Source organism: Heptranchias perlo, chromosome 27, assembly GCF_035084215.1.
Source record: "Heptranchias perlo isolate sHepPer1 chromosome 27, sHepPer1.hap1, whole genome shotgun sequence".
In the NCBI taxonomy this organism is placed as follows: Eukaryota; Metazoa; Chordata; class Chondrichthyes; order Hexanchiformes; family Hexanchidae; genus Heptranchias; species Heptranchias perlo.
In genome coordinates, this window is record NC_090351.1 from 38086057 (window position 1) to 38113145 (window position 27089).

General features: G+C 46.0%; 1 protein-coding gene across 1 annotated transcript; it reads right to left on the reverse strand.

The window, feature by feature from the left end:
- Positions 1-1691: 1691 nt before the first annotated feature.
- ddx20 (DEAD (Asp-Glu-Ala-Asp) box polypeptide 20) lies at positions 1692-23699 on the reverse strand. The gene is made up of 11 exons (XM_068007680.1): positions 23459-23699; positions 21048-21142; positions 19833-20001; positions 18653-18767; positions 15842-15984; positions 12605-12743; positions 11708-11766; positions 10967-11049; positions 7369-7474; positions 5191-5292; positions 1692-3145 (listed from the first exon to the last, which is right to left on the reverse strand). Exons 1-11 carry the CDS (start codon positions 23658-23660, stop codon positions 1779-1781), a joined length of 2580 nt encoding a protein of 859 aa, XP_067863781.1. The 5' UTR covers positions 23661-23699; the 3' UTR covers positions 1692-1778.
- Between the last annotated feature and the right edge of the window lie 3390 nt (positions 23700-27089).

The following is a 27089-nucleotide window of genomic DNA, read 5'->3' on the forward strand; positions in this document are numbered from 1 at the left end:
CAAGGCTCCGATCCCACTGTATGAAGCCTGACTTGATGCTAAAACAGATCAGGAGATGGGGCTGTAACACTAACCCCAATTCTCTCACCCACCCACCCTCACCCCTAGTGAGGCTCTGTGCTAATAGCAAAGCCTCCCAAAATGGCACTTCATTAGCACCTTTAACATAGAAAATGTCTCAAGATGCTTTACAAAGGGAAAAAAGATGTAATAAAAGGAATAAAGAGCCAATACAGAGCTGTGGAGAGGGGTGGCCAAAAACATGGTTTAAAAAAAGGGTTTTGCTAAAGTTTTAAAAGGTGCAGAGAGAAGTGGAGGGGGTTGGGTTTAGGGAGGGAGATCAGGAAAGTAGGATCAAGACAACTGAAAAGATCCCTGACACCAATGGTGAGGAGGAATTGCAGAGTCAAGGAGGGAATTGCTAAGATAGAGTGGAGAGATTTAAAAATGACTAGGATTTTTAAAATCGAATGCATTGGGCGACAGGGAGCCAGTGAGGACAGGAACAACAGGCTAGTGGGTTATGCAGGGCAGGAAACAGGCAGCCGAGTTTTGAACAAGCCCAATCCTGTCTTCAGCTCACATCCAAAGACACCAAGGCCAATTGTAGCAGCTCGGCTGAGGTTAGCCAACTCATTATAGACAACTTGAACCCTCAGGCCTGTGCGGATTTAGTTTCATGCTTGGCAGTAAATCTGTCATCTGACCCATGGCAAACGTCAGTGACAGATCACTAAATTTCTAACAGTAGTAGATCTTGGCTAGTTTTTTTTTAAATTAAAAACTTTATTTCATTAAATCAAATCATTGTAAAACCAAACAGGAAAAACATTTAAGAGCCAAGGTATAATTCCGCAGCAGCAAACTTGTCAAAGTTTTGCACTTGTGCTAGTCAGGGTGAGGTGCTTTGATGTTAGGGACTAGCCCCGTGTTTACACCAAACACTCCCAGAACCAGACACGCGGGAAAGCTCTCTCTAATGCGCTCCACTTTAACCTCAGTCTCAGAAAAGCCAGCACTAGTTTCATTCCCCTCCCTACCCAGCCACATGGCCATTGGGAGATGTCAAAGTAGAGTTTGATGCTGTGGCAATGAGTTGAGATGTCCCAGTCACTCACTCAATACACGACTGGCACAGAGGAAACTTTCAACTAAAACTGGGCCTAGTTCGAACCCAGTTTCCACGTCCATGCTGTGGTCATGAGAATTGTACTTGCCAGGGCTCAAACCCATGCTCAGTGAGAGGAGTATGTCTGGCCTCGGCTCTTGGGCCCTGATTAATATGGGCAAGTTACTGATTGAAAGCCAACTTAAATCCCTATTCCACCAATCCATGGCACATTTTCTGGTCCATGTGATCTCCTGGGTTGGTTTTGATTGCCTGGGGGTGGGGGGAGGGGGGGCGGGGGAAGAAGGGAGGGGAGAGGGCTGTGAGGAATTTTCCAGAGTATTTTTTTCTTTATTGGCCCCAAGCTTCCCCCTCCACCCCTGTTTTTTTGCCCCTCCCAGGAGATTATATGGAACGCAGGGGTGGGGGAAGGAGGGGGAAGTAGCGTTTAGTCACGATGCTCCTGCCATCATGGTGGGAGGCTTGATGCACCATCTGGTCTTTTCCGGCCCGTCAGTTTTGTACGCTCGTACACCAAAACCACGGCATCGCCTCAGGTATTGTTAAAAGACTGATACCAAAATAGATCACAAGGGTGAAATCTTTATTGTCGTAGCACAAAATGTTCTACTGTGGATTACCAATAAAAAGCTAAACATTACCTCATCATTTACGGTTTGAACAGTTCCTGCAGGTACACAGAGTTCATCTGGTAAGCTTTCAGCCAATCAGAATTTCTCTCAGAGCTACCATAGTAAGGATACCCAATGGTAGCATAGTAACTGCGCCAGGCCCGATAGTAAGCCTTCCAGTAATCACCGGAACATTCCGGGTCAGCGGGTGGCTCATACCTGCTTTCCGCAGAAGACCACGATGCATCCTTTCTGCTCGCCTGTGTGGCACTGGGAGCTTTGGCAGTCGCAGCCGATCCAAACTTGGGATTACCCTTAGACCTTTTGACACTGCCCTTAGGAGGCGAGCCTTCACTAGAGGTGCTTTTCGGACCTAATCTTGCATCATTTTCAAGCTGCCTTTTGGAAGTCGTGTTGGAGGAGGAATCAGAATCTGCGCGCCCAGCAAAGCCCCCTCGCTGGGCCGGGGGCTGGACATCAGGCAGGCTCTTCCGACTGGAGTTACCAGAAACCACCAGCCCTGGGCTCGGCACTTTCCTCAGCAGGTCTTCGTCACGGACTGCTGTGATAACCGGCATCTCTGCCTCAGTGGATGATTCTCTACTGCTTGTCCTGCTTCTTGTCGAAGAGCTTGTAGTGGAACTGGAATCACTGGGGTCTTGGAGATCCAGTGCCGGAGGCTTTGCCCACTTTTGAGAAGTGCGCAAACACATCATATCCCTGTTGCTTAAAAACAGGTAACTGTTCTGCTCACGCGGCATCAGCTCCCGGGTTTCTGAATCTTCAGTTTCATTCACCGATTGCTCCTTCAAAACCCCGGCGAAGCCGGTCTGCCGTCTCACTACTTCCACCGGGTTCTCATTCCGATCGGTGAGGAAGCTCTCGTAATCTTCCACAATTTCCACAAAACTCATCGACCTTTTCCCACGTTTCGGTCTTTTCTTAAACAATGTTAAGGGCGGGATTTTTGGGAGCGATTCTTGCAGAGCCTTCCTCTCTTGAAGCGTGATGGTGGCCTCTCCGGTTAACGACTGGGGTCCCTCACAGGACAGAGAGTCTCGGAGATTCGATCGGACTTTCATTTTGATGTCATCGTCGGGTATGTAGCCGGCGTTATCGTTGGTCGTCCTTCCACCCTCTCCCCCGAATAGTTCCTGGGGTTCTTTTGCCGTCAGTGTTTTCCTCGATTTCTGAACCTTCTTGTTCGTGACTTTGTTTCCGGTAAGTTCGACACTGCGCAGCGACAGTGGGTCAGGGGCTGTGCTCTGCTGCTTCACACCACTTGAGGGCCCTGTTTCAATGGGTGGTGAAGTCTCCACAAGGGATGAATTCTCAGCCTTTTGCACCTTGATGACTTCTACATCCCAATCAACGGGCTCTTCCAGTAATCCTGGTGGAATTGGATCTATCAAAAAACAAAAAGGAATTGTAAAGAAGCCATAGCAAAGCCCATACAGAGTCTGTTCGTCCCCCTTCAACTTACACTCTTGAAACCTCTTGTCGGGGAGAGGACTGGAGAGGGGGGCGGGGGGTAGGGTACAATACTGAGCTCACCAGACGTCCACATACGCACCAACAGGAATCGCCAGACGGAAAATCGGCAGCGTGAACCCTGGCTGATTTTCCCTCCTTCACCGCCCAGCTGCACTGGTTGGAACCAGCTAACTCAACGGAGTCCAGGGATAAAACCTTGCAGCTTCCAGTCTACATGGGTTGGTACTTTACCAGGCAGCGTATTTCCCCAATAAACCACTGGGGGAAGCTAGGCACTAGCTTTATTCATAAGCTGGTCCACCTCCAGGAATGTACAAATGCACGACGGAGTTGTTATTTAAAAACATGCATCACCTACTCAAGAGGAATGTGATGTTTTAAACTTTATTTTTCCCATTCCCCAAAGAAAGAAGATTCACAGAGGATATCAACTTGTAGGTCAAACAGTAATCATGCCTTTCCATCCCAATCACTACACATCCCTGTCAGGAAATTCAGTCCCAGCTGACTACACCTGTACACTCTGTGCTAAAATCATTCTAGTTCTGACAGCTCACAATTCATCTTCCATCATGCATGTCCTGAATAAGGCTGTTGCCCTGTGCTTTGAATGAAGCTGCTTACCCTCAATCCATATCCAGTACCAGCTGAACAGCTTTGAGAGGGGATGCTCAAAAAGCAGGCTTGCCAACACATGCGAAGATATTGGGCCATAAATTGCCGTGCAGGGTACCTGACGGCACTGGCCGTTAGTTAGACTTGCCTTTGCACCTTTAGGTTTTTTCAATTTTCTGCATGGTTGCTGAAAGTGCGAGCTGATAACGTCGCAGTGAGGGAAACAGGGCATCCAGGACCAGAGTGAACAGGGCAAGCAACAGGGCATCTCCTTAACCAATCAGACTGAAGGATTGTGAAATTAACAGCACAAGGACTGAGAAGGAAGTGTAACTCAGAGTGGATGTCAAATCAGCTACAGAAATAAAGAGGGAAAGAAAGATTGGATTGAGAGAAAAAAAGGCAAAAGGAAAAAAAATTAACATTTTTAAAATCTCCAACAATTAAAACCGCCATACTTTTACTAGTTAATTTTCAGTGCCAGAGGGGTTGACTGGCAGTAATTAACACTTATCACACCGTTAAAAGTGTACTTAGACTGAAATGGACAGGAGTTAACTTTCAGTGATGAGTTTAGTTCGTATCTACTGCCAAATACAGCAACTTCACGCCATTCAATGCATTTCAATGGTGAGCCAGACAGTGATATTTCACAAAGTTAACGGCGCATCTCGAACAGCAACTTCTGGATTTCCGCGTTTAACTGCCACAAGATTGCACTGTCTAACAGATACAAGGCCAGAACTGGACCTCACCTTTCCAGTCGTATGTGTAATTGATTGACCTTAAGCAGTGTTTACTTAACAGCATTTAGAATGTGTTGCCTCAAAGCACATTGCTTCACTTTAGCAGCAGAGCAGTACATTATGTATTATAAGGACAGAAGGGTTAATACCTTATACAACATCATAATCCAACATACCATGAGCAATGCCACAGGAGATCTGTTAATTACACGTATATAAAACCATTATGCCTAATGCATGCTTTTACCCCGTCACAAACTAGATGTCACATTTTGTTAGAGGCAAAACATCTTTTTTTAAAAAGACAGTCACTTTATGCTGGGTACTTTTCGTCTGCAGCCTGAAACTTACAAACATTTTCCAATCTGCACATTTTCCTCAACAAATAACTAAACGATGACTGACCAGAGGCTCTGTCTACTTAACAGTTAGGATTGTGTAGCATTAAAGGGACACTGGAATAAAATGGGGTCAGTAAGTTATCCTAAAAATGAGACATTTTGCAACGGTTAGTTTCCTACTTACAACTTAGCTCCAATTAGAAGTAATTTAGCAGCAGATCGCACTTTCAATTAAATTCACAGTCTTCACCTACCAGGCAGACACAGGAGCTGAAGATTGCATCGATGTGCTATTAGGCCCAACTCATTCTCCTCTTCCCCACGGCAACAATATGTTACAGCCAAGCCTTGAGTGCCTGAATAAACATCAAAAGAAAATTAAGATGCAAGAAGGTTTTTTTCTAGCATACAAAAGGACTCATTGATGCTACATTTATAAAAAATTGTAAATTTCCCCTTATAATTTTCTCCTCCGCTTTTCTAAGGGCACTGACTCATGTTGGGATATGATTCCACTAACAGCCCTCCAGTACCTCCCCTTAATGGTCATTCCTTCATGAGAGAGCCTGGAGCATGAGGTTATTCAACTGTGGAGGGCTTCACAGGCAAGCTCAATGACGTCCAGAGCCCATATCCCCCAACGGCCACTTTCCAGCAGGTCTTACTGGGTACTGACAGGTGGGCTGCAAGGCTTTGATTGCACTTGTATAGCACCTTTCATATCCTAAAGCGCTTCATAGCCAATGAAGTGCAGTTACTTATGTAGGCAAACATGGCAGCCAATTGTGAACAACAAGGCCCAAACAGCAATGAGATAATTGATCAATTAATCTGATGTTAACAACATTGCTTGAGGGATAAATACTGGCCAGCGCACCAGGAGAACGCCCCTGCTCTTCTTTGAATAGCGTCGTGGAATCTTTTACGTCCATCTGAACATGGAGACGGGGCCTCGGTTTAATGTCTCATCCGAAAGAGGGCACCTCTGACTGTGCAGCGCTCCCTCAGTATTGCACTGGAGTGTCAGCCTAGATTGTGCGCTCAAATCTTGGGAGTGGGGCTTGAGCCCAGCAATGCTGCAGGCTCGAGATGGCAGAGTTATTATTCACACGTCTGAACAGGTAAGGAAAGTTGCCGACTGCATGTGGTAAAAAGCAACATGTGGGTTTACAGAATAATCCAATCTCCAGGTGCAGACAACAGCCATAAACCACTCAGGCTTCACCGTGGGTTCAGGGACATTGCATCAATCTCCTAATTGGATTACTGCTTTGACAGGGAAAGTACATTCAACCCATAATCCACTGTTCCCATCCGTGGCATTGAGAGCAGACTGGGAATTTCATTACATCCCAAAATGCCTACTCCCAAGATGCCTCTAAACTAGCAGTTCTCAAGCACAAACCAGAGGAAGAGAGATGTCAGCAAGAGCAGAGGCATCTCCCTTTATCACATTTAGGACAGTGAAGCAATTTAGTTCCTTCCCTTTAATTCACAGAAATGTGGTAAGAGTCTACAGCACAGAAACAGGCCATTCAGCCCAACTGGTCTATGCCGGCATTTATACTCCACACAAGCCTCCTCCTTCCCTACTTCATCAACCGGCTATTAGCATATCCTTCTACTCCTTTCTCCCTCATGCGTTTATCTAGCTTCCCCTTAAGTGCATCTACGCTATTTGCCTCAACTACTCCTTGTGGTAGCGAGTTTCACATTCTTACCACTCTTTGGGTAAAGAAGTTTCTCCTGAAATCCCTATTAGATTTATTAGTGACTATTATATTTATGACCTAGTTTTGGACTCCCGCACAAGTGGAAACATTTTCTCTACGTCTACCCTATCAAACCCTTTAATTTTCTTAGAGGCCTCTAGCAGGTCACCTTTCAGCGTTCTCTTTTCTAAAGAGCCCCAGCCTTTCCAGTCTTTCCTGATAGGTAAAATCTCAGTTCTGTTATCATCCTTGTAAATATTTTTTGTATCGTCTCCAGTGCCTCTATATCCTTTTTATAATATGGAGACCAGAACTGTGCACAGTAATCCAAGTGTGATCTAACCAAGGTTCTATACAAGTTTAATATAACTTCTCCGTTTTTCAATTCTAGAAATGAACCCAATGCTTGGTTTGCTTTTTTTTAAAAAAAAAATAATAGGACCTGAAGTTAAATTTCAGAAGAGTTCAATCTTTTACACATGGATTTGTAAAAACATTCGTATTGCCATTTTCTTGAAACACCCGTCATAAAGTAATTTCAGAAAGCCGCAAAACATCTTCAGTACATGAGGGAGAAAGGAATAGAAGGATATGTTGATGGGGTTAGATGAAGTAAGGTGGGAAGAGGCTCGTGTGGAGCACAGACACTGGCTTAGACCTGTAGGGCCTAATGGCCTGTTTCCGTGCTACACATTCTACATCATTCTATGTAATTCGTACCAAAGCGGCCGGCTCTTCCAATTCGGTGCATATAGGTCTCCCAGTCCTGGGGAACATCAAGGTTAACAACCAGGTTCACTTTCTCTGCATCAATTCCTCTGGAAGTCTGAAAGAGAAAGACACAAAATGCTTTATAAATAAAGAACACCTTTACACTATAGTAAATCCATGTGTATCTTCCTTTCTTCCTCCCCCACCGCCCCCCCCCCCCAAAACCCCGTGGACTAGTGTAGTAGCGTCCAAGCTTTTTTAATTTCTGTGGGCCACCATGTGCATATCGTGGAATCTCGGGGCGAGGGAGGAAGGAAGAAGGGAGAAAGCAGCCCAGCCATGTTCAACCCTGTACCAACTGGTTGCCCACATACAAACTTTCCAAAAGGGGCCGCTGTATTGCAATCAATAACTTGCACGATGACTGATGGCTCGCTTCCCTAACTGAGGAAATGGAGGCCAACTGTAACATCACTGCCCCTGCCTCAGCTGACGTAACGTACACTGATGGACCTGGACACCTTCCAGGTTTGTGCGGCTCAGGGAGCTCAATGTTTTTTTTTTAAAATGATATTCAACAGAAAATTGGCTTAATTAGAAGGAAAACAATCTCCCTCTTTACAAAGGGATAAGAATTATGGATATATTTCTGGATTTTCATAGAATCATACAGCGCAGGGGACCATTCGGCTCATCGTGCCTGTGCCTGCCCTTTCCCCATAGCCCTGCAAATGTTTCCCCTTCAAGCATACATCCAATTTCCTTTTGAAAGTTAATACTGAAACTGCTTCCAACACCCTTTCACGCAGTGCATTCCAGATCATAGCACGCGGCGTAAAAACAATTCTCATCTCGCCTCTCGTTCTCTGTTAAGTTCAACAGTATTGCAGAACTAATCCAGAGAACAAACATAACCTGGTATCATGCATGTATAGTATTCATCAGCAGACACTGCAGTCTGGTTCAGCAAGTTAGGGAACAGTAGGGGTTCTCCATCACTAAAGTAAATTCCAGGGTTTAACATTTCAGGTGTCTACTGGTCTAGGACCCAACAGTGTAAAGACACCCTAATTCAACAGGAAAGTGCGTTCACTATGGTGAAGGCTCAAATACCAGGGACAAGTTAAAAACTAAATTAGGAATAAACAGGGAACTTTTCATTCCAAATGGTAATAAAGTCGTGGAATAAGTTTCCAGGGAAGGGATGCGAACAGGAGAGAATTAAAAAAAAAGCTTGTATTTATCATAGTAGGTGGCCATTCGGCCCATCATGCCTGTGCCAGCTCCTCGACAGAGCTATCCAATTAGTCCCATTCCCCCGCTCTTTCCCCAGTGCCTTGTAATTTTTTTTCTTTCAAGTATTTATCTAATTCCTTTTTGAAAGTTACTATTGAATCTGCTTCCACCGCCCTTTCAGGCAGCCCATTCCTGATCATAACTCGCTGCTTAAAAAAATGTTTCCTCATGTCGCCTCTGGCTCTCTTGCCGATCACCTTAAATCTGTCCCCTCTGGTTACCGACCCTTCTGCCACTGCAGCTATACAGCACCTCATCACATCATAAACATCCTAAAGTGCTTCGCGTATAATAAATTATATTCTGCTGTTACCATGGTTACATAAATAAATGCCGCAGCCATCGTGGGCATAACAAGATCCCACATCAGCAATGAGAAGGATGACCAGTTAGTTTGTTTTTTTGGTGATGCTGGTTGAGGGAGCAGTATTGGCCAGGACACCAGGAGAATTCCCTCTTTAAATAATGCCAAGTGATCTTTCACATCCATCTGAACATGCAGATGTGGCTTTTGTTTACTATCCCAATCTGAAAGACTGAACCTCCAACAACGCAGCAATTATCTGCCTAGATTATGTGTTCAAGCCCTGGAGCGGGGCTTAAAATCACAACCCTTGTACTTAGAGGGTGGTAGACGTTTGGAACACTCTTCCGCAAACGGCAATTGATACTAGCTCAATTACTAAATTTAAATCTGAGATAGATAGCTTTTTGGCAACCAAAGGTATTAAGGGATATGGGCCAAAGGCAGGTAATATGGAGTTAGATCACAGATCAGCCGTGATCTTATCAAATGGCAGAGCAGGCACGAGGGGCTGAATGGCCTACTCCTGTTCCTATGTTCCTAATAACTGAGCCAAGCTGGCAAATGGGTTCAAAACTAATTAGACGCAATTCTAGAGACAGAAAACATCGAGGGATATGGTGAGAATGCAGGTAGGTGAGGTTGATCTAATAAAAGGGGACAGGCTTGTTTGCATCTAGTTGTTCCTAAAAATTTACAGAATAAAATTTCCTCGGGGCGGCTTTCAACATCCCCCGCAGAAACAGCATAAACAGCTGTTTCTGCCAAAGTCACGGTGAGAGATCAGGAGAAGCCCTGCTGAACATTTTACCCCCATATATTTTCAGTACAATGAACACAATACTGCAATAACCAGCAGCTACCACTAGAGGATCTCAGTGAGCTTTGTCAACATTAGATAATTGTCCAGTGATAGAAGTCAGATTGTGCTGTACAATTTACAGACAGTTTCTCCAGGACATAACTCCAGATAAAGCTCGTATCGAGCCCCGAACACTGGTAGTTTGCTAAATCAGTGATGTCAATACACTTCTTCTGGGTGTAAATTATGAAGTTATTCTTGGGCGTCCAACATGTGCGCAAAGCAATCTAAATACGTCAGGTTGACGCAAAAGATCCCATGGCACTAACTGAAGAGCAGGGGAGTTCTCCCCGGTGCCAATATTTAACCCACAACCAACATCATTAAACATAGATTATCTGGTCATTATCACATTGCTGATTGTGGGAACTTGCTGTGCGCAAATTGGCTGCCTTGAGCACTTTGAGATGTCCTGAGGTTGTGAAAGTCGCTATATAAATGCAAGTTCTTTAAATAGTTAAAGATCATTTCCAGTGCGCTGTGGTATGGTAACAAGGCATAAATCTAGGATTAATACTAGAAGCATGAAGGGAGGGGGGAAAAGAATTTTTTTATGCAACGGTTATTAGAATAAAGAGTGCATTACAACAGGTAACTGAGTCAATAACACAAGTAGGATTGGGATAAACACCTGAAGGAAGACATTAAGGGCTACAAGGGAAAAAAAAAGCAGGAAAATGGGATCCAAGGGGATAGCTGATATCAAACTGGCACCAGTACAGGCACAAAGGGCCAAATGGGCTCTTTCTGTGCTTAGATTTCTATAGCCAATGCACAGGAGACTGCAATCTAAACTAGTATGAAATTCACAAAAGTAGTTTGTTTGCTTGATATGAAGTGCATTCTCTTTCCCTATAGGAACACAACTCACTTACTCAAGTTCAGAGAGCCATGGCCCACCACCATTATCCGCCCACCAAGACGGACATAAAGTTAGTGGATTGTAACCGGGTAAACGATGCAGCGTGCCAGATAGATCACTGGTGAGCTCCCCACTGCTTGTCCAGCTGAGACTACCTGATCAGTTAAGAGCATTGGTTTTCAGGGTTATCTGGAGCAGTGTTGGAAGACTCCCAGCCCCCAGTGGCAGGACTGCCCCTCTATCAGCCGAGTTGCTGGTTGATCAAGTGCCTTAGAAAACTCACCAGGTCAGTGGAAATGAGGACGCGACATTTAAACTGTTTTAGTTTAGCCATGGCTTCAAGTCGCTGGTTCTGGTTCATGCTACCTAAGTAAAGGGGGAAAAAAAAAATGATGAATGGAAAGAAGCAATATATTGTGAGCTGTAAGCAACATCATGCTTAAATAAAGGTCATCTGGATTAATGAACTGCATTTAATCAACATATTTGGTTTTGTATAATTTAATTGTGCTCACACTATGACGCACCAATAAACATCCCCATGTGAAAATGAACTATACAGATAGTCCCAAGTTCAACTGGTCTATACGGGGTTAGTTGATCTTAGTCTGGACAGCAGATGGGGGCCTATGACTTGCCTCAGTACCAGAGGGAAGGAATATTCCATTCTGGAGGCTACCCTGTGATCCCTGCTGGAAAATGCATGCGTGGGCACTGGGCAAGGACCCGATCAGGCTTGGGCTGTGATTTTCTCCACAGATGAACAGCCGCTCAACAACTCTCAGTCTCTAAGTTCACACGTGAATGAAGGTCCAACTTCAGGGGGAGATACCAGAAAACAACCAGCCCCCAAACAACTGCACCCCAACAGGTCAGCACCTTTAGGAGAGGAAAGGAGGAAGATCAGAGGGTAGGGGAACAGGTGGAGGCTTCGAATTCCGACTGGTTAAGTTTTAAAAACATCAAATATGCAAAATTTGGAGCAGTCAAGCAATAAGTACCTGCAACGCAGAACTGTACTCACCTGAAATGCAGACAGCAGGAAGTCCTTTCGAGGTGAGAATGTCTGCTAGGCGCTGGGCTCTATTACAACATGGAAGACACAAAATTTATTCTAAGTGACATTTCGACAAGTTATTTTTTTTTAAATATTTCTGAAATAAAAGCAGAAAAGTTACTAAAACACTGATCGGAGAGAAAAATTTAAGAAGAACATGGAAGAAAGGCTAAGCTTTTCATTCATCTGTCCGTTTACACAGGATCTGACTTTCAACCAGTAAGATATAACCTCTTCTCCCCATGCTGTTGATACAACCATGAGTGTTTTGAAGGCAAGAGGAGGGAGTAAAAAATTTTAAATCGCAAGGAGCTGACTTAAACAGCGCAGTCGGTAAATTCTCTCTGACATGAACTGACCCAGAGAGGCTCCCGCTCGAACGTAACTCTATGCTGATCGATGGTGCGTACTGTCCTCCCACAAAGCACTTTCCCTGAAGGCAAGACCAGGATCTCACCATGTAGGTAACCACACAGCCCCCCTCCCCAAATACAGGCCAACAGCCCCCCTCCCCAAATGCAGGCCAACAGCCCCCCTCCCCAAATACAGGCCAACAGCACCCCCCCCCCCCCCACCAGATACAAACCAACAGCGTCCCACTCAAGTCCGTTGCTGTGCTGTGTCACATTGCTTACCAGCCACTGCTGACTGGCATGATGGAAATCTGTATTAAACAGTTTACTTGCATAAATAAATAGCCTTATTTTTAAAAAGGACATCAGGTGTAAAATTGTTTAGGCAAACATTTATACATTGCTATCCCCGCTCTGCGTTACTAGGGATACCCCAAGACTCTACTGTACAGATACAAAGGCTGCGTTGATAATGCCACGCGCAGAGGAATAGCGAATGCGTTCGCTGTACCTGCTGTGTAGATTGGAGAAGACCAGGGCCTGGTTAAAGGGGATCTTGCTGAACAACTCCAGTAAATGTTGCACTTTCTCCTCGAAGATCTTGTGTGGAAGTGGGTAGGAATTCACAACCTTGTAAAACTGCTTCAGTCCTGTTGGATAAAGTATTCATCTGGTTTAAAAATAAAAAACTGGCTATTCCATTACATATAGTCGTAAAAGATCAATCAATGCGTCACTAGGTTTAGAGTATTGGTAACAACATGCTAGAGGGGAAAAAAGTCATACTTAAATCAATAGATTTTAGTGGTGTGCAACAATCTTGTAATTATACTCAATTCATCAACTCAAATTGCTCTGATCCGAGACCTGTGAGCTAACCCTAGTGTCGTACAACTCCAAATACCCTGTCCAGACAAGCTTGGATGGGCAGAATCATAACTATGTTGCTGCGTGGCCTTCCACAGTACAAATGGACACAACACAAAAACATCAGCACTGAGGCAATTTTCAACCAGATGTGCCCGTTTGTATGACTGGCTCAAACGCACTTAATTGTCTAACATACTCTAACAAAAAAATAAGTACATTCTTCAACATGAAATGTTACCTGCAATTAGCAATAGTTTAGTTTATAAATAAATCATATAGATTCTTCAGGTCCTTTATGAACAGACAGTTCAACTTTCTATTGAGCTTTCTCACCATTCAAGTCAGGGATAGTCTTGGAGGCAACAGAGACGATAAAAGCTGGCTAAATAAAATAACAGCTCAATATTGAGTGTGCTAAACAAGATTAATAAATCCACGCCCCCCCACCCCCCCCAATCAATAGGTGGGTAAATGCACCAAATCGTTTGGTACTGAGCCATGCAGGTCAGAAGGGAGGACACAGGTTTGCTTCCTGATCTGTGCCAAGTTTGGGGCAGCAATTAATGAGCTACAATTCGCCTCACAGTAGCTGGGGTGAGGCGGCAGGGGTGAAGAAGAGTAGAGGATGTGCCAGGGACCACACCCAGGCTCGCTACCAAGCAATCCCTGCAATGCCGTCCACAGCCAAATAGTCAGCCGATGCTCGACGCCAAGGCTCACGTGAAAAGCGGCCGCTTTGGACAAATTACTGCCGACTCCCGTGGAATTGTAGCCCAGCAAAACAACGCCTTGGGGAGTGGACCATATTGGCAGAAATATCTCTAGGTGGAAGATTATTTGCTTTTGTGCATTATGTAATTATTTTAGTGGGGGGGTTGGGTTGGGTTGGGCACAAAAAAAACTGGCAGCCTTCAAAGAATAATAAAGTGGTTTAAAAACTTAATTGGTGAAAACATTGGGTTCAAGCTTGAAATCTGTTATCTACTTAATCAAGTTCTGTGATTGAAGTAACGTTCAAGGGCATCACAAAATGGGCAGCAAACGGCAAAGACACAATAATTGTAAAGACTGGAAATCAAACGAAAAACAAAGTGCTGGCAACAGTCAGCAGGTTAGTCAGCATCTGTAGAAAGAAGAGACCAGTTAATGTTGAAGGGTCCACACCTGAAACATCAATTCATCCGTTCTGTCCATTTGGTGTACAGCCTCTCCTCCCCTCTCCCTCCCAGTAACTGATCTACAGGACAGCAACAGTATTAAGAGGCGACAAGGACTGTGGTGACCCACTGGAATTATTTCAAAGGTTCAGGACGCAAAGCTGTTCGCAGGTACCAAGGGCAAAGAGCAGATGAAAAGGTTTCAGAAACGCACAGGTGAAGATTTTATCGTAGCAGTGGGAATTGCAACACACTGGCCTGTGACAAATGGCATATAATTGTTACTTATTTCTAGCCGATTCTTGAACAAATCAGAAGTTTCTTTTCCCCCTCTCCCATCGGGTTTCCTCCTCCCCCATTCTTGAAGGCTCTCCACTCACCCTGACAGACACCCTCCAGTACCTCACCCCAAGTAGCAAACCTTCAAGGATGTGTGAGCCATGTTAGTAAGTACTGGCAAGCTACATTTTTTTTTTAAAAACACATTTTATTTGCCCCTCACTTCTAACTGCGCTGACACTCTGGTGCACTGAGGGAAATTACTGCATTGTCAGAAGTGAGACATTAAACCAAGGTCCTGTCTATCTGCTCCAGTTGATGCCAATGATCCCACAGCATTAAGCAGAGCAGGGAGTTCTCTCCAAGTCCCGGCCTACATTCCACCCTCAACAAATACCACCGAGGGGAAAAATGGATGGTGATTCACCTTAGTGCTGTGTGTGGAAAGTTACCTGTGCAGAATGGCTGCTACATCTGCCAAAGTAATGACGCTCACCACACTCCAAAAATAATTCATTATGTGACGCACTGAGATGCGTCAACAATGTGATAAGGTGCTAAATATAAATCCAAATGCTTGAGTTTTAAAAGGTTTGTGTTCCACCTGCACAGTGATATATATGGAAATGGATAAGTGCCGGCGATTCCAGGCAGGGGGAAAATAAAAATCGCCACCCCGCCCCTTGATTACTAAGCACTGATGTCAGGGGTCTTGGGTCAGTCTGATTATGACCAATCCTTCGCCTCAGTTTTCAGACTAAACAAAATCAAGAGCAGACGCGTCAGTCCTGGGGAATGGAACTCACTTTTTGGCACCCATACTACAGTTGCGGGCTGCTCTGTACTCAGGCAGCTGATGAAACCAAGACAGGTAGATGGAGGTAAGATACAGATCAGCCACAATCTAACAATGGCGGAACGGGCTCGAGGGGCTGAATGGCCCACTCCTGTTCTTATGTGAATGGGTTTTGAGCAAATGTACATTTCAGATGTATACAGTCTGTTAATGGCCAGGTAAGATACAGAGTAAAGCTCCTTCTATACTGGCCCAACAATGTGCCTTAAACACAATCACAGAAGAGTAATTCAACTACATCAGTGTGATGGTTTATTTCCCACTGCAGTCATACAGGTGGCCTCACTGAAGACACAATTTTGGGGCATTAACATGCATCTTAGGATCTTGGTTGAGACTATAAAAAAAACTGTACCCTTAAAACTGGAGGGGGGTAAAAGGAAGTCTTGCACCTCGACCAGTGTCAGCTGGATTCCAAATCAGATTGCAGGGGTAATGTGGCTGACTGCACCACCCAGTCCACTGACTTAAGAGTTCAACTATTCCTCACTAACACTAAGATGAGAGCTCTTTACATCTGTAGACTCTCCACTGCAGTTTTTTTTACACTTCAAACAATTAAACAATGTAAATTGCAGGAACTCACCAATGAGTGCTGGATCGGTGGGGTTCAGTCGGACGAAGCTGGGATCCCTCATGTACCTCGTTAAATGATGGGCCAGGGACTCTGGGTACGTTGCAGACAATGCCAGCATCTGCTTATTTGAAGGTAGCGAGGAATAAATCCAGCTATAGAGAAACAACAGGGAAATCCTTAGGACCTCTCCCTGCTGCTCCACAATCACAGTAGCGTCTCAAGAGGATTAATGCAAGGAACTTTTTGGACTTTGAAGGTAGACATTTATCATTAAAAAAATGTAACTTTAATGACCAGCTATAAGTTTAAAATATATTTTGCAATAATATTTTGAAGGGTATATTGGGGACTACTGCAAGCACAAGTGTTCAGAATTAAGTGATCTAAACTCCACTTCACATCCCTGACCTGAATTAGCAAGCTTTTTTTGTCATTTGTTTTTTTTCTTACTGCATTCTCCCTCCCCAAAGTCTCCCCACACCACACCCCTCCCCAGTTGACCCCACAGAAAGGAGCGCTGCTCCCTGGACTCCGCCAGCAGTCGAGCCCTAGCAGTGCAAGAGAGCCATGACTGACTCCCCTGGTTTTCAGTCCGTGAGTGCAAGCATCTGGCTTCCACTTGGCAGCTTCCTAAAGCAGCACAGCAGGGGACAAAGCCCAGGTGTTGCTCCACCCAACAGGAAAACCCAGTCACATAATCATCTGTACAAATCACCTGTCCTGCATCAGGGAGCACGTCCACACATCTGACAATTAGCAAAGCGGTCATACACTCAGGAATGTTTGAGCGGCAGTGCACACAGTACCTATTTAATCAGGTTATAAGCTGGACATTTGGTTTCATATTGTAGTGGATGAGTGCTGCTGAAAGTTAAATAGCTTTGCTCAAACATGCACTTAACATTTGTCTAATCGAGTAGTGACTATCCCATGTTTACATGTGTCTTCTGTATAAAAGGGGTAAATAGGGTTTATTTGACTCCAAGGTGGCAACTGACAACAGTAGCAAGCTCAGCAATCCAATACAGCAGCCAGACAGCTGGGAGCATCCCAGGGCGCTGCCAATTATCGACCAGCAGTCTGCCTTATTGATGGGACCTGTAACTGTGGGCTGGGATTCTGTCCACTCGGCTCCACAAAGGTAGGGTGGTCCTATCTAGACGAGCAGCAAGCTTGCCAGTTTTATTAGAAAACAGTGTGGTTTTAATTTGTTAAAATCCAGCAGCTCTTGCACATTCACTTGGTCAGCCCCAAGTGTTAGTTTTCAGCAAGCTGCGCGCAGGACCCCTGGGTTTAACTAAAGTTGGGTGCGTCCCTAGTTGGGGAGAGTATAACCACATATCAAACAAGCAAAGACTCTACTTGTGCATTTCTCACTAGCTTGGTTTGGAGAATTAAGCATCCTGATGGGTTGGCACATGGTGTTCAAAAATATATTTGCACTTCATCAGAAAAATAGAGCTGTCAAATTCTAACATAGAATCAAACAGCACAGAAGGCCCATCGTGCCTGTGCCGGCTCTTTGAAAGATCTATCCAATTAGTCCCACTTCCCTGCTCTTTCCCCATAGCCCTGCAAATATTTCCTTTTTCAAGTATATATCCAATTTCCTTTTGAAAGTTACTGTTCAATCTGCTTCAGGCAGTGCAATCCAGATCATAGCAACTAAGGTTGTGGCATACTACCAGACAATGTATTTTGTGTGTACATGCTCATTTGGGAAATGCAAGGCATAAGAGAATTCGAGATAAAACAAAGCCTCATAATACTGTATAATGATTTAAGAATCAGGGCTGCAGTACCCATTAAGAGCCTGCTGGTGAGGCTGTAGAGCCTTGGAAGGGATGCAATGCAGATTCACCAGAATTATATCAGGGCTGAGAGTTAATTATGAGGACAGGTTGCATAAACTTGGCAAGTATTCCCTTGAATATAAATGTTTGAGGGGTGATTTAATCGAAGTGTTTAAAATTATAAAAAGGGATTCGATAGAGTAGATACAGAGAAACCATTTCTGCAGGTGGGGGAAATCAAGAACAAGAGGGCATCATAAAATTAGAGCTAGGTCGTTTAGGAGGGAAATCAGGAAACATTTCCCCCCCCCACACAAAATGGTCGTAGAAATCTGAACGCTCTCGCCAAAAAGGCTGTGGATCAAATGAAATTTAAGACGGAGGTCGATGGATTTTTGTTGGGCAAGGATATCAAGTGACATGGAGCAAAGATGGGTAAATGGAGTTAAGGTACAGATCAGTCATCAAGTGATTGATCGACGGAGCAGGTTCGAGGGGCTGAATGGCCTACTCCTGTTCCTCTATACTTAACACACTGCTGCACCTACGGCAGCCTGCAAACTGGCACACAGTTCTGAAACCCTCAATCACCATGGGTTCCTGGGCCAGATACCAGAAGGCAGCTAGGGCACCAGGAATCCAGCGTTTACAAGAGAGATGGGGAAAAATAAGAGTTAAGAACAGCTAATTGGGCCTCCGATTAAACATAAGTAAAATACTGCGAATGCTGGAAATCTGAAATAAAAACAGAAAATGCCGCAAACGCTTAGCAGGTCAGGCAGCATCTGTGGAGAGAGAGAGAGACTTTCATCAGAACTGCTGATCCGAAACGTTAACAATGTTTCTCTCTCCCACAGATGCTGCCTGACCTGCTGAGTGTTTTCAGCATTCTCCGTTTTTATTTGGGCCTCCAATTAAGCTATTTCCTTACTGTAAGGAAAGAGTTGATTTTCTCCCCCTTCCCACAGTCGCCATGTGGATGGGTTTTGCAGCTTCCCTTTCTCAGAATTGGAAACGTTCAACTCACTTGATCTGCTCCTGGAAGCTGCCCTCCTCCAGCAGCTTATCTGCTTCGTCCAATACGAACAGGCGTATACTGGCCGTCGGCAGAAAGCCGATCTCGATCAGCTGCTTAATGCGACCTGGAAAAAGGGAAAGCAATGCCCTTCGGTAAATATGGAGGTCTTTCCTTTAATTGGAATGTGCCCCACAAGGAATTAAAATCAAAACTTTCCTTCACACAAATATATCCACAAACACTCCAGCATGCGAATTTCTAAAGATCGAGCACCTGCAAATAACTCGCAGGTACTGCAGTATCGTTAGCCGTGGCTCAGTTGGTAGCTTTTCTCGGCTGAGTCAAAAGGTAATGGGTTCAAGCCCCCACTCCCGGGACTTGAGCACATAATCCAGGCTGACACTCCCAGTGCAGTTCTGAGGGAGTGCTGCACTGTCGGGGGCGCCGTCTTTCGGATGAGATGTCCCCGTATGCCCCCTTCAGGTGGATATAAAAGAACCTATGGCTCTATTTCAAAGAGAAGGGGAGTTTTCCCCGGTGTCTTGGATAATATTTATCCTTCAATCACATTGCTGTTTGTGGGGTCTTGCTATGCGTAAATTGGCTGCCGTGTTTCCCGACATTACAACATTACGCTTCAAAAAGTACTTTGTTGGCTGTAAAGCGCTTTGGGACATCCTGAGGTTGTGAAAGGCGCTATATAAATGCAAGTTTTTCTTTGTTAACTCAGCACAGGGATTGGATTTGGCCTAAAAGGCTCAGTATTGCACTGGTCAGTGCACCGCCCCACTGATCCGCAGGCCACCCCCTCATTGACCCCCCCCCGCCACGGGGCAGGGCCCCACCTTGTTAATTGGATGATTTATATCAATGAGTGTTAATTGTATTCAGGTGGTGGGTGTCAATTGGGAACTCCCTTCTATCCTTTTTATAGGAGAGCTTAGCTAGGGAGCAGAGAGTGTGTGTGTGTGTGTGTGTGTGTGTGTAAGGGAAATCTGTGAATAAAGGCTTGGAAGCAACTGAAGACCAGGCTGTAGTATTCTATCCTTCAACACACGGCTATCCAATTTTACCACTGACAACCCCCCACCCCCAAGGCAGTTTTTTTTTGTTTATTTCATACAGTGTCAGCCTCAGAGGGAATCACAGGAGGCCGTCTGTCTGTTCTCGTTCTCCAGGTTCCCCTCACCTGGAGAGCCAACCGCGACGTGGCATTTTCTCAGCCGCATTTTGTCCAAGCTTAGCGGGGTCCCTCCGATGAAGACGTGGCATTCCAGGGCCTCCATTTTAATGCCGATTGCTGTAATGACGGAATGGATCTGCACGGCAATTTCCCTGGTAGGTGCCAGAACAAGAACCTGCAAGCAACACGGAAAATGGGAGCGTCAGCACAGCGTCCGGTGCAAATATGTAGCGAATGGACAAGTCCGCAAAATAATCAAACTGCATCTGGAGCCGCAGGGTCAAGGGAAACGGGATAGAAAGATGGACAGCCTGAAAACAGTTCTTGCTTTGTTTAAGAGTGGGCTAATATAGACTGATACTGCCAGTGACTTACCCACTAGGAGTGATGCGCTCAATGCATACTGCTCAATGCCCCTCCCTCACAGCTCTCCCCAGAATGAGATCTCTTGCGATAAATGCTGCTCACTTGTTTGACACAAGATTCACGGCCAAGTTATTTTTTCCCTCTGTGCCAATAGATTAGACAGGCACCTCGAGTCAGATGCAGCGCACTGAAGTGCCAGTCCAGATTACATTCTCAATTTTCTGGAATAGGACTTGAACCCAAGACCTTCTGAATCAGAAGCAAGGCGGACTCGTATGTAGAAGGGGAAAATGTAGCCTTGTCTGCATCACCCAACATCCCAAGAACAAATTTTTTAAAATAGCATACAAGCACTTGTGTGCAGAGCTCTCCCATGGCCATGATAATTCGATTCTGGAGCAGGTTTTGTTGCTACCTGTCTCAAGACCCTTAGAACAGTCACATTAACACCTTGCATTGCCCCTCTTTTTAAAAATAATGGAAACAACAGAACTTTGAGCACTGAGCCAGGCTATACAAAAAAAATCTTTCACCAAATTAGTTGTGACAATCCTAAAGATGGTGTCGAAACACTGCCCTGAGAGATTAGTGTCTAACTCCCCAGCCACTGAGGTTTTAAAACTAGGTTGGAGGGGGAGGAAGAGGAGAAATATAAACTGCCCAGTCTTGAACTATAGCCTTCCATGAAACCCCAGGCAAGAAATCCCCAATACACATTTTTTGAGACAATACTGCACTGGACTCAAATACTTCACCATCACACACAACGGGCAAGATTACGTGACAGGAATATGCAAGATGAAGTCAACTATAATTCAGAATAATCCCCGTACATTTTACAGGAACACTGCTGACCTGTGTTGCTGGATTCTCCAGGATAAGGGAGTCCAGTGCAATAGTGGAAAATACACAGGTTTTCCCAGTTCCAGACTTGGCTTGCACAATCAGATCTGAAAGAGACATTAATCAGTGAATAAACCCACTCGCGTCAAAATGGCCCAATTTAGATTTTAAAATGTGATCTTAAGTGCAGCACTCGTTATACTCGGTGCTGTCACTAAGCACATGCAGAATATTGGTACCAATCAAGTATTGTAATCAAACCAATTAGCTTAATGCAGTACAATAATCTTAATGATTTTAAATTGCTCCCACCACTGCCACCAGCAATGACAGCAATCACCATGACTTCACTCTACCGCAGGTAAGTGCTCCATTCAAAAACAACCCAGATTTGGAAAGACAAAAACTAATTACCCTGCTGGGTGTCTTTCATAGCATAACTGGAAATTTTCCACTCCCACAATCACATTTTACTGCAGTCCTACCAAGTCACTATGAGGAAGCAACTGAAGTAAGGAGCTAATGAATGTAAAGCAATGCAAGGTCACTGCTTTATGTTGAGGAACTGCAGAAAGCTTCTTATGCAGACTTTTTACAAAGAGTGGTCAGCTACCCATCGGAATATTTTTAGTGGTTACCGATGCCCCAGCACTGAGTGTACTGATGACTGTTTTGGGACAAATCTGCTCAGTTATACTGCAGCAAGTCGCTTTGACAGCACCTCCCAAACCCACAACCTCTACCACCTAGCAGGTCAAGGGCAGCAGGTACATGGGAAGAACACCACCTCCAAGTCACACACCATCCTAACTTGGACATATATCGGCCACTCAGTCATCGTCTCTGGGTCAAAATCCTGGAGCTCCCTATCTAACAGCTGGGTGGGAGCTCCTTCACCAGAGACTGCAGCAGTTCAAGACGACAGTCCACCACCACCTTCTCAGGACTAGGGATGGGCAATAAAATGCCAGCCTTGCCAGCAACAGCCACATCCACAGAATAAATTTATAAAAAGATAAAAATCACAGAAGCTGGAAATACAGCAGACCAGCCAGCATTTAAAAGACAACAGGTTAATATTTTAAGTGAGGTCCTTCATTACTACCACACAATAACCTATTTATTTCCAGCATTTGGTTTTTATTCCTTATCTACTCAATTTAAAAACATCTGAACCCCAAAATAAGATTCTTGTCCGGAGACCCCTCAAAGATAAATAAATATATTTTTTAAAATATATAATTATTGAGACACAATTTTTGACCCTGCTAAGCCACTGGCATCATTTGCTCCCTCACCCAGGTGGCTGTTATGATTGCAATGGACTAGACAGTGAGCACTGGCAGGTTATTCAAATATAAGAGGCACAACAGTAGAGCCCAATCCTCCACCCTCTCCCTTTCTTGCCCCATCCCCTTCCTCACCCTCATCATCTGACCTTCTTGACCCCACTCCCCTCCTCACCCAACACCTATCTCACCTCTCCATTGCCCACCCCTTCCCATTCTTCACCCTCATTCCCCTCTTCATCTCACCTCCCATTCACTACCCTCATTCACCAACCCCTACCCCCTCCATCTCTACCAACCCCTCCTCCCCTCCAACTCCATCCCCTCCCTCTCCAATTCCATCACCACCCCCTCATATCCCCTACCCCCTCCTTTCCTATTCATCACCCTCATTCCCCTCTTCATCTCACCTCCCATTCACTAACCCCTACCCCCTCCATCTCTACCATCCCCTCCAACTCCTGCCCCTCATCCCCCCCCTCCAATTCCAATACCTCATCCCCCCCCTCCAATTCCAACACCTCATCCCCCCCCTCCAATTCCAACACCTCATCCCCCCCCTCCAATTCCAACACCTCATCCCCCCCCTCCAATTCCAACACCTCATCCCCCCCTCCAATTCCAACACCTCATCCCCCCCTCCAATTCCATCACCACCCCCTCATATCCCCTACCCCCTCCCTTCCTATTCTTCACCCTCATTCCCCTCTTCATCTCACCTCCCATTCACTAACCCCTACCCCCTCCATCTCTACCATCCCCTCCAACTCCTCCAATTCTTCCCCCTCATCCCCTCCAATTCTTCCCCCTCATCCCCTCCAATTCCTCCCCCTCATCCCCTCCAATTCCTCCCCCTCATCCCCTCCAATTCCTCCCCCTCATCCCCACCCCCTCCAATTCCTCCCCCTCATCCCCACCCCCAATTCCTCCCCCTCATCCCCACCAATTCCTCCCCCTCATCCCCACCAATTCCAACACCACCCCTCTCATCCCCTCCCCCCCCCCGCCCTCCTCATCCCCTCCCCCCCCCCGCCCTCCTCATCCCCTCCCCCCCCCCGCCCTCCTCATCCCCTCCCCCCCCCGCCCTCCTCATCCCCTCCCCCTCCCTCCTCATCCCCTCCTCCTCCTCCTCACCGAGCCCGCACCGCCCCAGGGGGATGGCTTTCAGCTGGATGGGGGAGGGCCGCTCGAAGCCGGCCTCCCGCAGCCCCTCCAACACGGGCTGCGACAAAAGCAAAGCGCCGAAGTCCACCCGGTCCGCCTCCTCCAGCAGCACGTCCCCGGTGCGCTTCCGCTCATCGATGCTGTGAGCGGCGCGGCCCCCGGCCAGCGCCATCTTAGCCCGGCCCCGCTCGCCAAATCACAACTTTATCAACACACGCTCGGCGCGCACACTCCGCAACTCTCGCGAGATCGCGGCGCCGGGCCGGGCCCCGCCCCGCCCCGCCCCTCTCCCCGGCTGAGATCTCGGGATGAGTGGGGGAAGGAAATCTCGCGAGAAGATGCCCCCAGACCTGCCCAGTGTCAATGATGTCACCTGTTCTGATCCAGAGTTGGCAAAATCAATGGGGGAGGGGGGGAGGTGGGGGGGAGGGGAGGAGGGAGGGGAGGAGGGAGGGGGAGGGGAGGTGGGGGGAGGAGGGGGAGGGGAGGTGGGGGGAGGAGGGGGGAGGGGGAGGGGGTTGCCAACTCTGGCCGGACGTATTCCTGGAGGTTTCGTCACATGACCTCCCGTTGGGGTTGCCAACTCTGGCCGCACGTATTCCTGGAGGTTTCGTCACATGACCTCCCGTTGGGGTTGCCAACTCTGGCCGCACGTATTCCTGGAGGTTTCGTCACGCGACCTCCCGTTGGGGTTGCCAACTCTGGCCGCACGTATTCCTGGAGGTTTCGTCACGTGACCTCCCGTTGGGGTTGCCAACTCTGGCCGGACGTATTCCTGGAGGTTTCGTCACGCGACCTCCCGTTGGGGTTGCCAACTCTGGCCGGACGTATTCCTGGAGGTTTCGTCACGTGACCTCCCGTTGGGGTTGCCAACTCTGGCCGGACGTATTCCTGGAGGTTTCATCACGTGACCTCCCGTTGGGGTTGCCAACTCTGGCCGCACGTATTCCTGGAGGTTTCATCACATGATCTCCCGTTGAGGTTGCCAACTCTGGCCGGACGTATTCCTGGAGGTTTCATCACGTGACCTCCCGTTGGGGTTGCCAACTCTGGTCGGACATATTCCTGGAGGCTTCGTCACATGACCTCGCCCCGCCCAGTTAAACGGCCCTTTCTTTTATCCTTCGCAAATATTTTTATAACTAATAAACAAAAATGAATGATACGCACAATTTGTTTAATGGCCCTACGATTTGTCTCCCTGGTTTGCTCGGAGCAGTTTCTTAGAGATGAATCTTTAATTCCGGGAGACTCCAGGGCAACCCTACCTCCCTACTCAAACCGTCCCATCCCCACACTCCCGCCATTGGTCCATCCTCCAGTTGCACGGCCTTCCCACAGCCAATTGGAAAGCAAACAAACTCTTTGTTACCCGATTGGATTAATCTTGACTGTCAGTCAAACTGCCTTTTTCTCCCATCTCCAATATTTTTACAACGAATAAATGAAAATGTTCGAAGAAAACGAAAAAAACGCCATTTTTTTTAATGCCCCCATGACTACTAGATGCAGGGAGGATGTTCCCGATGGCTGGGGAGTCCAGAACCAGGGGGCACTGTCTCAGGATACGGGAACCACTCAGAGGGTGGTGAACCAGTGGAATTCTCTACCACAGAAGGCAGTGGAGGCCAAGTCATTAGATGTATTCAAGAAGGAGATAGATATATTTCTTAATGCTAAAGGAATCAAGGGATATGGGGAAAAAGCGGGAACAGGGTACTGAGTATGGCGGAGCAGGCCCCGAAGGGCTGAATGGCCTACTCTTGCTCCTGTTTTCTACGTTTCTACGTTTCTCCAGGGTTTGCTCGCAGCAGTGTCCTGGAGATTAATCTTCAATTCCTGGAGACTCCAGGACAATCCTGGAGGGTTGGCAAACCTGGGGTGGTGGGGTGGGGGGGTGCGGATGGGGAGCAGCAAATTTAGGAATTCGGAAATAAAAATAAAAATGCTGTAATTACATAGAACAAAATGGAAATAAGCCTTTGGTCCAACCAGACCATGTTAGAATGTTATGCTGGTAGGGTTAGATGAAGAGGGCTGGGAGGAGGCTCGGGTGGAGCATAAACACCGGCATTGACCAGTTGGGCCGAATGGCCAGTTTCTGTGCTGTACATTCTATGTAATGTTGATTCATACAAGCAAATCCAATGTTGTCAGTTCCCGCCCTGCTCCGTATCCCTTTACCTCGACATTTTCCGTTCTTACATCAAGGTCAATTATCTAATGAGTAAGATTTATGATCAAAGAGAGTGACTGATCACGGACCCAGTTAAACAGGAGGGGAAAAAAATAACCGCAAATCTGAAGCAAAAACACAAAATGTTGGAAATGCACAGCATGTCCATCGGCATCTGTAGATGGGAATGCAAAGTTACCATTTCGGGTGGAATTCGCGATGGAGCTGTTCTTATTTTTAGGAGTGATATAAAGAAGAAAGGCATTACATTTATCTAGCACCTTTCACATCCTCAGGGCTTCCCAAAGGGCTTCAAAGCCAATGAATTACTTCCGAAGTTGTAGTCGCACACCAGCCAATGTGCACACAGCAAGATTCCATAAACAGTAAATAACATATCTGACCAGTTAGTCTGCTTTTGGTGATGTTAGTTGAGGGATGAATATTGTCCAGGACACCAGGAGAACTCCACTCTCCTTCGAATAGTGCTGTGGGATCTTATGTCCAACAGAACAAGCAGACAGAAACTTGGTATGACGTCTCATCTGAAAGACGGCACCTCTAACAATGCAGCACATCCTCAATAATACACTGGAGTGTCAGCCTAGATTCTGTGCTCAAATTCTGGAGTTTGGGTTTTCGATATATCAAAATAGGTCTCAGTTTTAAACTGAAATGAGTCAGACTCACTCCAGATGAGTGAAGCTCAACAGGTATGATATAACTCATTCTGATATATGCCCTCACGCTTAAAAATAAACATAGTACTAGAATGATACCCGGACTTCAAGGGTTAAGTTACAAGGAGAGATTACACAAATTGGGGTTGTATTCTCTGGAGTTTCGAAGGTTAAGGGGTGATCTGATCAAAGTTTATAAGATATTAAGGGGAACAGATAGGGTGGATAGAGAGAAACTATTTCCGCTGGTTGGGGATTTTAGGAGTAGGGGGCACAGTCTGAAAATTAGAGACAGACCTTTCAGGAACGAGATTAGAAAACATTTCTACACACAAAGGGTTGTAGAAGTTTGGAACTCTCTTCCGCAAATGGCAATTGATACTAGCTCAATTGCTAAATTTAAATCTGAGATAGATAGCTTTTTGGCAACCAAAGGTATTAAGGGATATGGGCCAAAGGCAGGTATATGGAGTTAGATCACAGATCAGCCATGATCTTATCAAATGGCGGAGCAGGCACGAGGGGCTGAATGGCCTACTCCTGTTCCTATGTCCTATGTTCCTACTTAAACCCCCATCCACATATATACTTCTCCCTCCACCTTTAACAGCCTCTTAAAAACCTATCTCTTTGACCAAGTCTTGGAGGCATTGGTCATCTCCCAAAACTCCCCCATGAAGGTTCTGTACCCTTTCCTCTCTCCCTCCGCCTATCACTTTGGGATGTTTATCGATATTGAAGGTGG

What these genes read in the sequence shown, in the direction of transcription:
- ddx20 (XM_068007680.1), bottom strand. Translation starts at nt 23,660, where the DNA reads ATGGCGCTGGCCGGGGGCCGCGCCGCTCACAGCATCGATGAGCGGAAG. An exon ending in CGTCGCGGTTGGCTCTCCAG is followed by an intron (nt 18,768 to 19,832) that starts GTGAGGGGAACC and finishes CCCTTTTTCCAG; the next exon opens with GTCGCATTAAGCAGCTGATC. An exon ending in TGGAAGAGCCGGCCGCTTTG is followed by an intron (nt 5,293 to 7,368) that starts GTACGAATTACA and finishes ATGTTTATTCAG; the next exon opens with GCACTCAAGGCTTGGCTGTA.